General features: G+C 43.0%; 1 protein-coding gene across 5 annotated transcripts in view; it reads right to left on the bottom strand.

Annotated features, from left to right (window-relative positions):
* DPF3 (double PHD fingers 3) overlaps nt 1-18370 on the bottom strand; it is a 282885-nt gene that overhangs the window by 152255 nt on the left and 112260 nt on the right. For all 5 annotated transcript variants that reach the window (XM_031668016.1, XM_031668013.1, XM_031668014.1 and 2 more), the window contains exon 2: nt 7525-7685. In XM_031668016.1, coding sequence (XP_031523876.1) covers nt 7525-7685 — 161 coding nt within the window. The remainder of the gene's footprint in view (nt 1-7524; nt 7686-18370) is intronic.

Below are 18370 nucleotides of genomic sequence, written 5' to 3'. Positions count from 1 at the left end.
AATAGACCTAAAAGGGAAACCTAAAATTATAAAATTTTAGGAAAAAAAATAAGAGAAACCCCAACCTTGCATTAGGTAGTAATTTCTTAGACATAACATCAAAAGCACAATTCATGAAAGAATAAATTGATAAATTGGATTTCACCAAAATTGAAAACTTCTGCTCTTTGAATGAGATTGCTAAGTTAATGAAAATACAAAACACGGATTGTAAAAAAAATTTGCAAAGCATATGTCTGATAAACTTATTGTATCTAGAATACATAAAGAACAATCAAAATTCAGTAATAAGCAAATAGCTCAATTTTAAAATGGACAAAAGATTTGAACTTTACCAAAGAACATACATGGATGGTGTAATATTGTGATATAATGAGAAATATATATTTTGGTCTTAATCCCCACTTCCTGGCATACAGTTCCTAAAATCCCTGGCATCTCCAAGTGATGTCTTTTTATATGCTAATGAGATGACTCTGGCTGGGACCTGCTGGATAGCCTCAGGATAGGGGATTATTAACAGAGGAGCCAACCACAAGATTAGCAGGCTGTACCTTTTAGCCCCAACTCTAACTTCCCACCACTGACCTCCAGGAAGAAAAGAGGCACTAGTGTTGAGCTAATCACTAATGGCCAATGATTTAATCAACCATTCCTACATAATGAAGCTTCCATGAAAATCCAAATGGACTAGAATCAGAGAGCTTTGGGTTGGTGAACATGTGGGGGTGCTGGGAGGGTGGCTCACCTGGAGAAGGCATGGAAGCTTCATGTCCCTTTCCCCTTACCTTGCCCTGTGTACCTCTTCCACTTGGCTGTTTCAGATACATGTCCTTTGTAATAAACTGGCAGTCTAGTATGTAAACTGTTTCCCTGAGTTCTAGCAAATGATCAAACATGAGGGGCAGTCAAGGAAACCTCCATTTATAGCCCATTGGTCAGAAGCACAGCTGACAACCTGAACTTGAAACTAGCATATGAAGTTGAGTCAGTGCTGAGGGCTGAGCCCTTAGTCTGTGGAATCTGACGATATCTCACAGTAGATAGTGTCAAAGTTGACTTAAATTATGGAACACCTAGTTGGTGTCTGCAGGGAATTGGAGAATTGCTTGGCGTAGGGGAAAAGACATCCACACATCTGCTCACAGAAATACTGAGTAAAAGTATAGAGAAGAAAACAGTCTATTTTCCCTTACAGATGGCAAATAAGCACATGTAAAGATGCTCAAAATCATTATTAACGAGGGGAATGCAAGTTAAAACTGCAATGAAATACTACTATATATCTATTAGAATGGCTAAAAAATTTTTCAGACTGACCACACCAAGTGTTGGCAAGGATATGAAGGAAGTGGAACTCTCATATATTGCTGGAGTGAATGTAAAATGGTACAACCACTTTGGAAAACAGCTTGGCAGTTTCTTTAAAAGTTAAACATGTATCTCTCTTATGATCTAGTTGTTCTACTCCTAGGTAGCTAACCTCATGAGGAGAAAGGAAAGCATATGTCCGTTCAAAGACTTGTACACAAATGTTCATAGTGGCTTTATTTATAGTAGTCAAATACTGCAAACAAATCCAAATGTCCATCAACAGATGAATGGATAAATTAACTGTGATACAGCCGTGCAATGAACTACTACTCAGCATAAAAAGGAATTATTGATATAGTATTAATTAGTAATTATGCTAAGTGAAAGAAGCCAGACACACCCTTGTCCCTAAAAAAGGGAGTACACAGTGTGTGGTTCCAGTATAGAAAGCAAATCAGTGGCTTCCTCTGGGGAGGGAGTAAAGAAGGGTGGAGGCACAGAGAAGCACAGGAAGGATAGATTTCTAGACACAGAGAAATCCATGACTCATACGCTCTTGGATATCCATGTTCATTATCTTGATTGTGGTAATGGTTCCACAGGTGAATACATGTCAAAACTTATCAAGCTGGACACATTAAGTATGTGCAATTTATTGTATGTAATTATACTTCAATAAAGCTGTTAAACTTTTTTAATAACAAGGCAATCTCGGGGACTTCTGCTTCTGGAAAGATGAAATAGATAGACTTTTTTATATTCCTCCCACTAAGTACAACTAAATATCCTGGACATTATTCATAGAACAGACATAAGAAATAACTGAAAGATGAAGAGAACCAGTCAGACCAGCTTGGGACTTTGGGACCTGAGAAACAACAGGGTGGGTGGTGAGCTCCCTGGGTATTCTTTTATCTAGCTACCTATCTATCTAGCTGTCTAACTAGCTAGCTAGCTAGCTAGCTATTGAGACAAAGTCTCACTCTGTAGCCTGGGTTGGAGTGCAATGGCGCAATCCTGGCTCACTGCACCCTCAAACTCCTGGGCTCAAGCAATCCTCCCACCTCAACCTCCCAAGTAGTTGGGACTACAGGCACACACCACCATACCTGGATAAGTTTTAAATTTTTATAGAGACATGGTCTCACTATGTTGCTCAGGCTAGTTTCAAACTCCTGGGCTCAAGCAATCCTTCTCTTTTGGCCTCCCAAAGCGCTGGAATTACAGGCATGAGCCATTGTGTCTGGCCCAATCTTGGGTATCCTTTATGCCTCATATATCCTGGACTGGATTCTGGAAAAGCTGATAACCCAGAAACACCAACAAATGAAGACCAATAAAAGCCTCAAGAAAATCCTGCTCTCTCTAGCCAGAGAACCAGGAAAGGAGCAGCCTAGCAACATAAGCAGGCATCCCAATAGCTTTGCTGGGTTGGTGTCAGAGAAGGCTAAGGAAAGAGCTGGAGACTTGTAGTATGAGTAGAGGCCCTCCTCCTCCCAAATAGGATAATACCAGTGGAGGCCTAGTGGGGAGCCTGAACTCCCACCCCCACCCAGCAACAAAAAGGTATTATTCCCCTTGTTAAAGAGGATGTCATACTAGGTTGTCAACAGAAGCCAAGTAGAGAAGCTGGATTTCCACACCCATCTGATAGTAATGAGGGGAGCCTTGCCTCCCCTACTAGCATAGCTTGAAAGGAGACCTGCTAATACAGAAGATTTAAATAATATCCAGAGTCTCATAACATAATGACCAAAATGTCCAAGATTCAGTCAAAGCCATTTATCTTATGAAGAACCAGGAAAATCTCAAAAAAGAAAAGACACAGATACCAACAACAAAATAACAAAAATGTTAGAATTATCTGGCAAGGATCTTAAAGCAGCCATTATTAAAAGTGTTTCAACAAGCAATTTTGAACACATAAAACACATTCAGCAAAGAAATAGAAAATATGAAGAATCAAATCGAAATTTGAAAACCAAAAAACTTTGTAACAAAAAATTAAAAAGCTCTCAATGGATTGTCTTAACAGCAGAAGGCAGAGGACAGAATAAAGAAGCAGTGAACCTGAAGAGAAAACTACAGAAATCACCCAAGCTAAGCAACAGAGAGAAGATTTTAAAAATAAATAAACACAACCTCAGGGACTTCTGGGACTATAACAAAAGATCTAACATCTGTGTTGTTGAAGTCCAAGAAGGAGAGGGGAAAGACGGTGGAACTGAAGAGGTATTCAAAGAAATAATGGCTGAAAAATTCCCAAATTTGGCACAAAAAACACCAGAGACCCACAGGTTCAAGAAGCTGAGTAAACTCAAACAGAATAAACCGAAAGAAATCTATGCCAAAACGCATCAAAATCACATTTCTGAAACTAAAAACAAAGAAAAAACTTGAAAACAATGAGAAATGACACCTTACTTATAAGGGAAAAAAAAATTTAAATTTAAATGACGGCAGATTTCTCATCACTAACCATCAGAAAGAAGTGGCAAAACCTTTTTCAACTGCTAAAATAAAAGGACTGTCAACTCAGAATTTTATATCCAACAAAAATATCCTCCAGGAATGATGGCAAAATCAAGACATTCTCCAATGAAGGAAAACTAAGAAGTTGTCACCGTCAGATTTACTCTAAAAGAATGGCCTAAAAAAGTACTACATCAGAAAGGAAATGCTAAAAGAAGGAATCTTGGAATGTCAGTAAGGAAGAAAAACCATGAAGGAGTAAAAATATGAGTAAATACAATAAATGCTTCTCTTATGTTTTCTAAATTATGTTTGATGGTTGAAGCAAAATTTATAACACTGGTATGGTTTTCAACGTATGTAAAGGAAATATTTAAGACAACTATATTATAAATTGAGGAGGGTAAAAGGATTTAAGTAATGAGAGTGTTGGGTTGTAATAGAATAGTTTTGTATCTTGATTGTAGAGGTGATTACACAAATCTACATGTGTGATAAAATGGCACAGAGCTACACAATGTCAGTTTTTTGGGTTTGATATTGTAAGATGTATTTATCTTGGAGGAAATTGGGTGAAGAAGATAGGAGATCTCTCTGTATTATATTTGCAACTGCAAATTGCAAATATAGTCACAATTACAATTATTAATTATTTCAAGATGAAAAGTTGATTTAATAAAGAAGAAATTATATGAATCCCCTTCCCCACTCAAAAAGCAATCCCTGATAAGTGAAAGCAAAATGAAACAAATAAATCCAACTGTGTATTGAGTTAGTGGCACAACCACACAGAGGAACTATTTCAAGTGACCTTAAAGGAGAGTAATTTGGCTGCACATATTTAATGGAATATACCCTAAGGACAAAAAGAATTGCAAAAAAAAAAGAAAATATCTTAAACCTTTTTCAGTAATCTTATTGTTAATAGTCATATTGTTATTCTGATACTCTGTGTGTGTGTGTGTCTGTGTGTGTGTGTGTGTGTGTGTGTAAAATAAAGCAAATAAGTTACATCAATATCATTTCTAGGATTTTTTTGGTGGAGAAAGTAGATACAGAATTAAGATACTTAAAAACTGTTTAAAACTGAATTGAATGGGATGTATCAACACAATTTCACAATGTATTTTCTCTTAAAAAGAAAAAAAAATCATATTTCTTAGTACTAGTCACTGATAAGGCCTAGAAACAATGACCAAGCCAGGAGCAATGAACAGCACTAGACTGCGGTCTCTAAGTAACATTTCCTACAGAAAGGAGCCAGGATTTCTTCAAGAGGTAGCTGATTTCAGGCCTGGAGAGCAGGAAGTGTACAGGATGAGCCTGAAATATTTCATCCTACTATTCGGGTGGCAAGAAGGCTGTCGGAAACTACTGGGGTTGTTTCAAAATACCAGCACTGGGCCGGGCACAGTGGCTCATGCCTGTAATCCCAGCACTTTGGGAGGCTGAGGCAGGTGGATCACAAGGTCAAGAGATCGAGACCATCCTGGCCAACATGGTGAAACCCCATCTCTACTAAAAATACAAAAATTAGCTGGGCATGGTGGTGCGCGCCTGTAACCCCAGCTACTCAGGAGGCTGAGGCAGGAGAATTGTTTGAACCCGGAAGGCAGAGGTTGCTGTGAGCCAAGATCATGCCACCGCAGCCTGCCTACCAAGCAAGACTCCATCTCAAAAAAAAAGAAAAAGAAAAAAACACCAGCACTGACCAGACTGGCCAAAGATGAGGCAATATAAGCCTCATAAGAATAATAACTACACTGGATTAAAATACATCAGATATGTTTAAATCTGTGAGTTCCTGGTGGTACTCAAAAAAATAATTATTATTATATTGATTGTCTTTGGAGAATGCTAGGGAACCAACTCATTATTTTGAAAACTGGTAAATAGAGGGGAAAAAAGTCATTTATCCTGCCTTTCATATGTGAACTGTATCTCACAATAACTAAAATTTTAATGAGGGAATGTTTTTCTTTATAGAAGTTGTAGAGCTAACAAATGAAGATATAATGATAGTCCTGGATTGAATATTAACTTTTTGCAACCCTTAATGGGATAAAGAATCTAGGCAATTATCATGAAGGGCTGCTAACGTCAGTAAAGGAGGTAACCAGACTGTATGAGCCTCCTGATGAAAGCACACACTACCACTTAGGAGTTGTTCTTACCAAAAAAAAATGGAACCTGAATAAATCTCTAGACCTAACTACCAATTCACAGGAATAACACCATGGGAATGCAAGCACCAAATCCTTCTGCGAAATCCTACAGTGTAAGCAACCCAGTGTCTTCAACAAGTAACATGCAAGGAGGAAAGAGAGAGTCAGAGACAGAGACAGAGAGAAACCCAGAGATGTTAAAAGACACATCAGTCAATTGCAATGTAGGGCTCCCATTTGGATCCTGATTTAAACTACAGGGGGAAAAAATGAATGTTGGCCAAGTATTTGATGATATTAAAGTCTTATTGCTAATTCTTTGAGCTCTGATAGTGATTGTGAGTTTGTTTGTTTGTTTAAGTTCTTTACCATTTAGAGATACATAACAAAATATTTACAGATGAAATCACGTGCTTTTACGTATTTGCTTCAAAATAATCTGAGGTCAGGGAGGAAAGTAAGGAGTGCGTACAGATGAAACACGACTGACCATGAGTTGACCATTGTTGAAGCAGGGCTACATGGGGATGTGTTTTACTATTGTCTTCAATTTTATATGAAGGTGAAATTTTTCCAAATGAAACGTTTTTAAAAATATATCCAGACAGAGCCAGAAAAATCACATTCCTATAGCTGTCTCCCTAATAAAAAGGTCTTTATTCTGTTCTTTGCAGCCTAGAAGACTAGTGTCATTGCAGCTGTAGTAATAACAGTAACATCAATAATAATAGGCCAGGTGCAGTGGCTCACACCTGTAATCCCAGCACTTTGGGAGGCCCAGGTGGGCAGAACATGAGATCAGAAGTTTAAGACCAGCCTGACCAACATGGTGAAACCCCATCTCTACTAAAAATACAAAAATTAGCCAGGTGTGGGGGCATGGGCCTGTAATCCCAGCTACTCAGGAGGCTGAGGCATAAGAATCACTTGAACCTGGGAGGCGGAGGTTGCAGTGAGCCGAGATCGCACCACAGCACTCCAGCCTGGGCAACACAGCGAGACTCCATCTCAAAAAAATAACAACAATAATAATAATAGCACCCAGCATTTCGGAAGTACATACTTACTCTGTGCTAAACTCATGCTATGAGTTTTTATGAATAGTCTCATTTAATTCAGACAAAATCTTATGTGGTAAGTACTATTATTATTCACATTTTACAGATGAGGAACCTGAAGGACAGAAGTTTGGTAACAAAGCTAAGCGTCACACCAAGATCGAATGGCAGATTTCTGGCTTGTAACCAACATGCAAAGGTAAAAGATGAAGATTGCTGTCGTGTCCTCAGTCTTGCCTTCTTTGGGAGAAACACCTTTAGCTCTTTCACTCCCCACTCCACCCCACCCCTGCCACATGGCTTCAATGCCCCACACCATCCTTGTCACACTCCTCAGAACACCTGCCAGGAGCCATAAAGTAACTGAGTTGCTTTAAGGGATCTCAGAGGCCCATGTGCAGCTTGCCCCACTCCGATCCCACCCAGGCTGCCTGGATTCCCAGACAAGCTCTGGTCCTCCTCCCTCCAGACTGGGAGCCTGCACGTGCGCATGTCCCGGGAGTGGCGTGGCTCACCTGGGCCTCGGTGCCTCTTCTCCATCCAGATGTAGCAGTTGTTCTGGGCCACCCCAGTCTGTGAGTCCAGGAAGGGAAGACGCACGCTGCGCTCCGCACACAGCCGTGAGTTGTAACTCCGGCAGTGCTCAATGGCTTCCTTGTAGAACTGGTCCCCGAGCCTGCCAGAGTCAGAGAGTGAAAGGGTGAGGCCAGGAAAGACTGAAACACACCCAGAGGGAAACAAACACACCTCCCTGGGAAGACTGAAGACCTCCCAATTATGAAGACCAAGGCAAAGAGCACCAAGAGCCTTGCCAACGAGCAGAATGCAACTCAGTGTCAGGTCTTGACCAGATTTTATTTTCTATCCCAAATCCACCAGGCAACTTAGAAACTCCTCTAACAAAGAGCATGGGCTTCCAAGGATGAGTCACCAGTAAGAGAGAGCTGTCCATGTTCTAGAAAGCATGAGGTCCCACTCCAGAAGGGAGGTAGCTCTGGAACAACCTCTGCATGGAATCCAGAGGCCATCACACTTCTAGAACCTCCTCACTCATATTAGCTACATTTTATTCTCAGAAGTCACCAGCAAAGGCACTCTAGGTGAACCCAAATCACCAGCAAAGATACCCAGTTTTCCATTACAACAGAAGAGACACACTCCATATAAACAAAAACTAGGACAGAAAAAAACATTCTATAAAAGTAGGGATATTGCAGGAAGAAGGAGGTGTAGAGGAACAGGCACCAATCTTTTAAAACCGTATTACTTAAAGAAAAATAACTTTCTGATAGAAAGCAAACAGAATTCAACAATTTTGAATTCAAAATAATTCAACTCAAGGAGTTTAGAAAACAAATAGAAAGACCTTTCTGGTTTGCTGGACTGAGAATCTGATTAAGCACCGTAGGTTTTACGTTCCTGACTCTTTGGTATTTTTGGACATGTGGTGATGCTACTAATTTTAAGATAGTGTCCTTTTCAAAGACCAAAAATAGAGCATTGATATAATTGATCAAATGCAAAGCACTAAAATAATCAATGAGATCAAATACTTACCAAATAAAACATAGGCACAGGCTAATAAATGTCTCAAAGAAATACAAATGTAATAACATAACCTATGCCAGGTAAATTCAAGCCTCTTACTGGGGTCAGGGGGCAGTGGGCGCAAAGGAGTGGAGTATGGGAAGAAGAAGTAGGAAGGGAAGGAGCCACAGAGGTCACAGGGGCAAAAGGAAGAATCAAGAGTTTATTCTGAAGCAACATTATGATGTCTTTTTGTTTTGGTTCTATGTGGATTTCAGAAAGTCAAAATTAGAGGGAAAGTCTCTAAAAATAATATTTCTTAACCAAAGTATTTAGAGGAATAAAGAAAGCAAAATTGGAGATTTTTTTTTTGTTTTTAGGGGGGGGTTTTTTTGGTTGGTTGGTTGTTTGTTTTGAGATGCAGTCTCACTCCGTCGCCTAGGCTGGAGTGCAATGGTGCGATCTCAGCTCACTGCAATCTCCGCCTCCTGGGTTCAAGCGATTTTCCTGCCTCAGCCTCCTGAGTAGCTGGGATTATAGGCGCCCGCCACCACGCCCGGCTAACTTTTTGTATTTTTAGTAGAGACAGGGTTTCACTATGTTGGCCAGGCTGGTCTCAAACACCTGACCTCAGGAAATACACCCGTCTCAGCCTCCCAAAGTGCTGGGATTACAGGCGTGAGCCACCACGCCTGGCCTCAATTTCTTAATTGTGGTAAAATACACATAACATAAAATTTCGCATCTTAAGTGTACAGTTTTAGTGTACAGTTCAGTGGCACTAAGCACACGCATACTGTTGTACGACCACCACTACCAGCCATTCCCAGAACTCTTTTCATCTTGCAAAACTGAAACTCTGTACCCATTAAACAATAACTTCCCATTCCCCCTCTGCCCCTACCTCCAGAAACTACCGTTCTGCTTTCTATCTCTATGATTCTGACTACTCCAAGTACTTCAGAAAAGTGGAGTCATACAGTATTTGTCTTTTTGTGACTGGCTTCTTTGACTTAGCATAATATCCTCAAGGTTAACTTATGTTACAGCATATGTCAGAATTTCCTTCCTTTTTAAGTCAGAATAATATTCCACTGTATGCATACACCACATTTTGCTTATCCATTCATCTGTCAATAGACATCTGGGTGCTTCCACATTTTAGCTATTATGAATATTGCTTCTATGAACATGAGTGTACAAATATCTTTTCAAAACCCTGATTTCAGGCTGGGCACGGTGGCTCATGCCTGTAATCCCAGCACTTTGGGATGCCAGGCAGGTGGATCGCCTGAGGTCAGGAGTTCGAGACCAGCCTGGCCAATATGGCGACACTCCGTCTCTACTAAAAATACAAAAATTAGCCGGGCGTGGTGGCGGATGCCTATAATCCCAGCTACTCAAGAGGCTGAGGCAGGAGAATCTCTTGAACTCAGAAGAGGTTGCAGTGAGTTGGGATTGTGCCACTGCACTCCAGCCTGGGCAACGGGTGAGACTCTGTCTTAAAAAAAAAAAAAAAAACTGCTTTCAATTCTTTTACGTATATACCCAGGAGTAGAAGTAGAATTGCTGAGTCCTATGGTAGTTCTACTTTTCATTTTTTGAGGAACCACCATACTGTTTTTCATGGTAGCTATACCATTTTACATTTCTACCAACAGTGTACAAGGGTCCCAACTACCCCACATTCTCATCACCACTTGTTAGAAAGCAAAGTTTTAAATGTACTTTTCTATACTCTTTAAAAAGCCAACGGGTCGCCGGGCGCGGTGGCTCAAGCCTGTAATCCCAGCACTTTGGGAGGCCGAGATGGGCGGATCACGAGGTCAGGAGATCGAGACCATCCTGGCTAACACGGTGAAACCCCGTCTCTACTAAGAAATACAAAAAATAGCCGGGCGAGGTGGCAGGCGCCTGTAGTCCCAGCTACTCGGGAGGCTGAGGCCGGAGAATGGCATGAACCCGGGAGGCGGAGCTTGCAGTGAGCTGAGATCCGGCCACTGCACTCCAGCCTGGGCTACAGAGCGAGACTCCGTCTCAAAAAAAAAAAAAAAAAAAAAAAAAAAAAAAGCCAACGGGTCAGGTTCTAACAAAGAGCTTAAAACAAATACCTTACTTGGGAAAACACAACCCTGGAAGCTTCTGAGGCATCATTTGGAAATTACTTGTTGACAAGCATCCAAAAAAAAACAAACAACAAAACAAAAAACCCTTTGCTCCTTTTTCACCTCTGAACATCTTCACATTCACAAGGAAGGCATCGTATGCTCAGAAAGCGTCCTGGCAGTTGCAAAACCAAACTGCAATCAAATTGTAATAGTCACGCGGCTGGAAATGAATTGGGGAGGGGATATGAAAGCCCATTAAAATGCTATAAAACTGAATGGCACATAAGCTGATGTAATCAAAGCTGGTAACAAGGATCACAAGATTGATCAAAAATAAAGAACCACTTTTTACAAAGTATTTGTGTCACACCAGCTTAAATGCTTCCTTCTGCTATGGCGATGTAGCTCAGTGGAACAGAACTGTCACAGGCAGCTTGGCCCAGACAAGATGACCCAGGTTGTTCAGGGTGTCCTGGATGCTCCAGCCCCCACCCATGAAACAGCAAGCAGCCACACCACATCGATGAGAACTGACAAGAACATTGGACGGAGAGGTGTCCAACGTGAGAGCAGCAATCTGTTTTCCCAGGACCTTCTGACAGACTGCCAAAAAAAAAAGATGTTAATTATCCCAACCCCAAAAATTCTGCTGAAAAGAGAACCCATAAAATCAGGCCCCCCAAAAAATGAAAATGAAAAATTGTATAGCAAAACTCATCTACTGGAGATGATCATTTTCAAAATAAACTTCTGGAAACCAATACAAAAGAAATCTACACAGTAGGATTCCAAATTGGACTTGTCCTAATATGCTAGTAACTCACTTCCAACAGCGTCAATCCAGACAAGAAGAACAATAAATTGAACTTGCTAAAAATGCAAAGTGAGGTAGGCCAACATTGGTGCTCCACACCAACTGGATCGAGAATGTCAAACAAAGTGGCACGCTGGGCGAAAATTAATTTCATCTTAAATACTTTCCACTTTCATAACATGCAATGTTATTAGTAACAAGCATGCTGGGGGAAAATGTATATTTCTAAATGTAATCTTTGTGTGAATGATACTTCTCTTATGTAAACAGGAAAGACTTTCTGTGGACTGGGACAACTGTATTAAAGATCGAAGCTGCAAAAACATGACATTCAACAGCCCCTCTACCATCATCTCCAGGGAAGTCCTTTCAAACAGACCAGGTGTTGGCAGAGATTCGGAACCAAAATTTAAAGCCTTTTTCAAGATATAAGAGGAGAAAAGAGACTTCAGCCTCCCTGATAAATTCAAGAAGCACTTCTCCAAAAGTTAACTAGCCAAAATCTTCACAGGGCTTGCTATGCTCTCTAGAAGAAAATCAATGGCTAGTTCTCCCTAACCTGTAGAAAGCAATTTAAACAGTAGAGGACAAATGTCCTTTCCAACATGGTATTTCTGCCAAAAAAAAAAAAAAAAAAAAAAAAAAATCCCACAATGATAGGATCCCAGGAGTGACATTTACATTAAAGTTGAAGGGGTCAGATGGAGCAAGGAAAGGCTGGTAGCAAATGACTCATCTGTGGAGTGATGACCAGTGTACCCTGGGTTGGATCACACATGGGACAGTCCCCGCCATCACCTGCATGCACCAAATGGAGGGGGGCTGGATCCCCAAGGGATGATCGATGTCTTCAGCTGGAGGAAGCTGGCACAAGGCAGGGTAGAATGATGTTCTTATCAACAACTGACTTCAGGCTCCTCAAGGCTGCAATCAGAAATAGGAAAAGCAAGGGGAGCAAATTGCTGGGCTCCCCAGGCCCCCCAGACAGCATTCTGGTTGCAGCAGTGCTGGTTGCCTAGTTCTAGGGGTCTTTATGAGGGATGGAGGTCCCTCTGTGATCGCTTCTGAAGTGAGAAGCCATCCCAGCTCTGAGAGCTGAGAGTTTCCACGTGAGATTTCCAGCAACCCTCCTTTAGCCTATCTGTGGAGAGGGATTCCAGAGAGCCAAAGAAGACTCAGAATGGGAAACATGAGACTTCTCCAAAGTGACCCCCTCTAAGACCCTCTGCTCCTCTTCCTCCAACCTCCTGCTCTCAAGACCACACCTGCTTGCTCCGATTTCTCAGATCACTCTCAGGTCCAGCCAGACACCTAGGCTCCTCCCTTTCACTCTCTCTCTTGTTCTGTGTTCTGACCGGAGGACAGGTGTCCTGCCATACCAGAAATGTGTGTCCAACAGCAAGTTTCTCATCTTCTGCCAGAAGCCTGTTTCCACCCACCCAAGTCTCAATCCTCCTCCGGGGTGGGGGCCAAGGCTATGCTGCCCTCCCTCTCCCTAGCAACTTGGCCTTGACTCTTCCCTTGCCTTCAACCCATCTGGAACTGAGTTCTTTCACTCATCAGGAAGTTGTCCTTTCTCTCCACTCCCCCTGTGTGGCCCCAAGTCCTCTTTGCTGTGTAAACAGGACCTTGGCCCATCACTACTATCTGTGCACAGAAGCAGAGATAAGCAGAGCTGAAGAGAAGCCCTGGCCTGTGGCAGGATTTGGGGGCTCTCCTTCCCCTAGCGGCGCCTCTTCCTCACTGTGGGCACCAAGTTTTCCTGCTGTCTCACTCAGCTGCTCACACTGCCAGAGCCGCCCACAAACACACATGAAAGCTCATCTACACCAATATGCTAACTTCCTGCTATTTGCATTTAAACATGTTTAACTCAAACTGTTCATGGAAAGCTCTGTCTCCCATTTAGTCTTTTAGAATAACTGGCACACAGGGGGCAATATCTGGCAAGGTGGGGGAAAGTTTTTATTTTCCTTGAAGTGGTCCTGTTCCTAATGCATCTCTTGAAAGAAGACCAAGTTTAGTGTTTGTTACAGCCTGAATTGTGTCATTCCTCCTTACCAGAAAAAAATCCACATGTTGAAGCCCTAACCCTCAATGTGATGGTGTTTGGAGATGGAGCCTTTGGGAGGTGGTATCATTTAATATTTACCCCTGCCCAAATCTCATGTTGAACTGTAATCCCGAACGCTGGGGGTGGGGCCTGGTGGGAGGTGTTTAGATCATGGGGCAGATCCCTCATGGCTTGGTGCTGTCTTTGTGATAGCGAGTGAGTTCTTGCAAGATCTGGTCATTTAAAAGTGTGTGGTGTCTCCCCGCCGACACTCTCTCTTGCTCCTGTTTTTGTCATGTGACTTGCCTCCTCCCCCTTTGCCTTCTGCATGATTGTAAGTTTCCTGAGGGCTCCCCAGAAGCCAAGCTGATGCCAGCACTGTGCTTCCTGTACAGCCTGCAGAACGATGAACCAATTAAACCTCTGTTCTTTATAAATTACCCCATCTCAGGTATTTCTTTATAGCAATACAAGAATGGCCCAATCTAGGAGGTAATTAGGTCATGAGGACAGAGCCCTCATGATAGGATTAGGGCCCATATAAGGAAGAGACATGAGCGAGCTCTCTCACTCTCTCAATCTCTGCCATGAGAGGACACAAGAAGGCAGCTGTATACAAGCCATAAGGAGGACCCTCACCAGGAATCCGACCCTGCTAGCACCCTCATCTTGAACTTCCCAGCCTTCAGAACTCTGACAGATAATTATTGTTTAAGCCAGGGGTCCCAAACCCCTGGGCCACAGAGCAGTACCAGTCCATGGCCTGTTAGGAACTGGGTGGCACAGCAGGAGGTGAGCTGTGGGGTACAAGTGAGCATTGCTGCCTGAGCTCTGCCTCCTGTCAGATCAATGGCAGCATTAGATTCTCATAGGAGTGCAAACCCTACTGTGAACTGCACATGTGAGGGATCTAGGTTGCCCACTCCTTATGAGAATCTAATCTTTGATGATCTGTCACTGTCTCCCATCACCCACAGATGAGACTGTCTAGTTGCAGGAAAACAAGCTCAGAGCTCCCACTGATTCTACATTATAGTGAGTTGTATAATTATTTCATTACATATTACAATGTAATAGTAACAGAAATAAGGTGCACAATAAATGTAATGCACTGAATCATCCCAAAACCATCCCCTCCCCCACCCCAGTCTGTGGGAAAATGGTCTTCCATGAAACCAGTCCCTGGTGCCAGAAAGGTTGGGGACTACCGGTTTAAGCTACCCAGTCTATGCCATTTTAATACAGCAGCTGGACATGACTGAGGAAGTGTTTCTGGATGTTTCCCAAAAAAGGGCTAAGGAGGATAGGCGAGAGAGATTCCAATCCCCTTTCCTTCCTCATTTTTTCTTCTTCTAACAAAGACAACAATAATAACACTATAATATCAATTTCAACTCAATTCAATGTTTAGTATTTGTCTTCTCTACTAGACTATAAACCCCATGAGAGCAGGGGCCACATCTGCAGAGCCACTGCACACAGCCACTCAGGCTGAACAACTCCAGCAAGTACCATTCACATCAGCATCAATGTGAAGGCCACCCCCTGGAATGGTGGAGCCCAGCACCCCTGCATACCTGCCTGGCCTTCTTGCTGAGTTACCCACAGTGTTCAGCACAGAGCCCGGCACATAACAGGTGCCCAGTAAGTCTCCATTGAATAGCATTTGACAACTCACATTCCACTCACCTAGGGCAGGCATTTAAATTAGAGCAGGAAGGCGAATGTGGCATGGGTATGCACAGTCTGCAGAGTCTGTGACTGGCGATTTACACTGGATGGCTGTCCACTTGCAGCTTCAGAAAAACATTGAGAGAATGTCTGCATTCACTCTCCTGTAGTCCTCATCACCCAGCACCTGGGACATTGCAGCACTGAGTGGCCTAACTGCAAGCGCTATAGCCCTACTCTTACCCATCTTGGCAAAACGAATTCTCCCTGAAATTCAATTTTTATTCTTTCACTCCTCAGTGTAGAACCCAAATGGCACCCAATGGTGCCCAGGTTCCTCTGCCGGGCTGGGGAGGCTCCCAGAAAAACTATGTATTGGGGTAAAGTGGAAAGAAGACTTGGAATTGGTCATGTCTGAGTCCAGCTCCACCTCTTAATAGCTACACAACCCTCAGCAAGTTACCCTCCCTGGGCCCCAATTCTACCACTCACAATATGGGTAACATGATCCCTACTTCAGACCTGTGAGAAAATTTAATAAGCTAGAACCTCTGGCTCACAGACATAAATGTCTGCAATCAATAGCCATTCCTTTCTCCTTCCCCAAAGTACAGTACTTGCTGCCACTTTGTGGCATGACCCTCTGGCTGAGCAGGCTGATCCCTGCCATGTGATGCAACACTCATTATCGTGGTGTCTTTGAGGCTGTCAGGGACACACTCAAACTTCTGTTGCAGGACACGAAGGCTGAGCCTCAGGCATCCAGGAGAGCAGGGCAGCTGATGCATGGTGACCCCAGCAATCCACCCAAGGACTGCCCTAAGCACACAGACCACATCTGGCTTGTTTACTGCTCTCTCCCAAAGCCTAGTACATGCTGAGTCATGCCTGCCACACTGGGTAAATGATGAATGAATGAGTGAGTGAGTGAGTGAGTGAGTGAGTGAGTGAATCTTCCTCTGACCCCCCTGCATATATGAAACAGACAGCCCTACCCCTGAACCTCAACAAAATACTCTACTTATATCCTTCCTTCCAGCTGGAATTTCTGTTTTCTGTCCTTGTCCTGGCCGATCTTACCCTAGCCAAGGGCTGCCTGAAAACTTGCTTCTTCCAGGAAGGTTCACAGGTTATCTCTACCAGTAGGGTTTGCTCTCTGGCTTCTCTGAGCTACCTTACCTGTCTTACTTTATCTTCGCTGGTCTCTGCTATCTTTCTTATCTCTGCTCACTTAATTAGATTGGAAGTATCTTAAAGACAGGAACTGAGAGCTATGTGCATGCATGCTACCCAACCATGCACAGTGCTGGGAATGTAGAAGCATGTGATAGATAGATTGCTTGACTGAACTATCATGTCATCCTCAGCAAACTAATGAAAGCTTCACAGTTGAGAGGTGCTTGGGACGTTCTACCTTTCTCCATGGGAACATGAGTTGAGCCTGAAGTTATCTGGCTACTTCTCCAGAGCCCAGGATTAGGCATCTGAAAATAGATATCCTCCAAGTTCAAATCCTATTGAGATTTTTCCCATGTCCTTAAAAAGGTCACTTCAGCCCCTGAGATTTTCATTTCTCCATATGTAAATTCATGCCACCCTGCAAGGTGCCACAGAACCGACATTCTCCTTCTCTGAACTTTACAAGAAGCTCACTGAATTCTCAATGATGCTGACATCAGACCTATGCCAGGAGAACCAGCTCCTTCTCTGCGCGGGTAGAAATGCCTTTCTTGTGCTTAGTGAGAATGCCATTACCACATTCTCCAAAAGAAAGGTTCTCAAACTTGGGATTGTGAAAGAATCGGTAAGGGGTAGGAAGCTGTGCAATTCTGATTCTAGAGGCTTGGGATGTGATCCAGACTTCAGCTCCCCAGTGATCCTGAGAAATATGAGACTAGCTGATCTAAAGATAGCTCCCCAACCTCTAAAACAAGGGCATGAACGAGAGGGGCCTTGTGTTGCTCCTCAGCCGCCATGTTTGAATGGCAGAGCTGGATGGCCCAGTTAGCCGACTTTGTTTCACTCAGCTGGTTTTGTTTCTGTGGGAAAACTTCTTTCAGGCAGCTGGCATGGATTACCCTGGCAGCACTAACCTGGAGCAGACTAATCCCACAGAAGTCCTCATTCCTAACAAAATTGCCAGAAGCCCTGGTCAAGGCAAACGTATGAAGATCTGACATCCTTAGTCATTCTGTGGGTAGCTCTGATCTTCAAAACATCCCAGGAAAGGCACACTGGGGACAAAGGTATCCCTTCGGAAAGTCATGTCTGACAAACAGCTTAAATGTCCATCATGACTTCGATGTGGCTCAGTCTGATGCTCAGGCCCAGTAGACCCAATAAATCCCTTTTCCAGCATCTACCCTGGTGAAGACTTTTCAGGGACTTATTATGCAAAGCTGCCTAAGCAAGACGGAATTTATATTGAACCTGGCCATGATTTCTGAGCTGCCACTGGGTGTTCTGATGACATATGCATCTCGGGGTTGAAGTCAAGGGGCTGCCAAGGACAAGAGACTGGAGGCAGGATAAAAGCAGTGTGATTCCTTCCAGTAAATAATGGTGGGATGGCAGGGGACGCGGGACGGGGATGCTCCAGGGAGGACGAGGACTGTAGCTTTTCTTGCACCCTAGGTTTGCCTTTCAAATGGCATCCAGACATGACCAAATAAATCTCTCCTCTGGAGGCTAAAGAATGTGTAGAATGCAACAAAAGTGAGGTGGTGGGGAAGCCTGCTTTATTAGGGTGAATCATACCTAGAAAGAAAACATGCATCCATCACAGAAATTTCATTGATTGAGAAGGTATTTTTAGTTTCCTGGTCCACAGACTGAATCCTTCCTGAAACTCTCACTATGAGCAGGGCACTTGGATGATGCCTCCTGGGTGTGATCGCCTATAGAAGCAGACTATTGATTAGAGACAATTCTTAGACAAACACATCCCCAGCCCTCATCTTTGCCACTGGAATGCAAAGGGTGCTGCCCTCCCCAGTAAAGGGAATATCGGTCTGGTATTTAACATGGCCATGAAGAACATATTCTATAGTCAATTCTCTATACAGCAGCCCAAGTGAATTTTTTTTTTTTTTTTTTTTGAGACAAGGTTTTGCTCTGTTGCCCAGGCTGGATTGCAGTGGTGCAGTACAGCTCACTGCAGCCTCCACCTCCCAGGCTCTAGCAATCCT

This window comes from Papio anubis, chromosome 7 (assembly GCF_008728515.1).
Source record: "Papio anubis isolate 15944 chromosome 7, Panubis1.0, whole genome shotgun sequence".
Lineage (NCBI taxonomy): Eukaryota > Metazoa > Chordata > Mammalia > Primates > Cercopithecidae > Papio > Papio anubis.
Note: the sequence above shows the minus strand (reverse complement) of the source record. Positions and strands in the feature narration are given on the sequence as shown.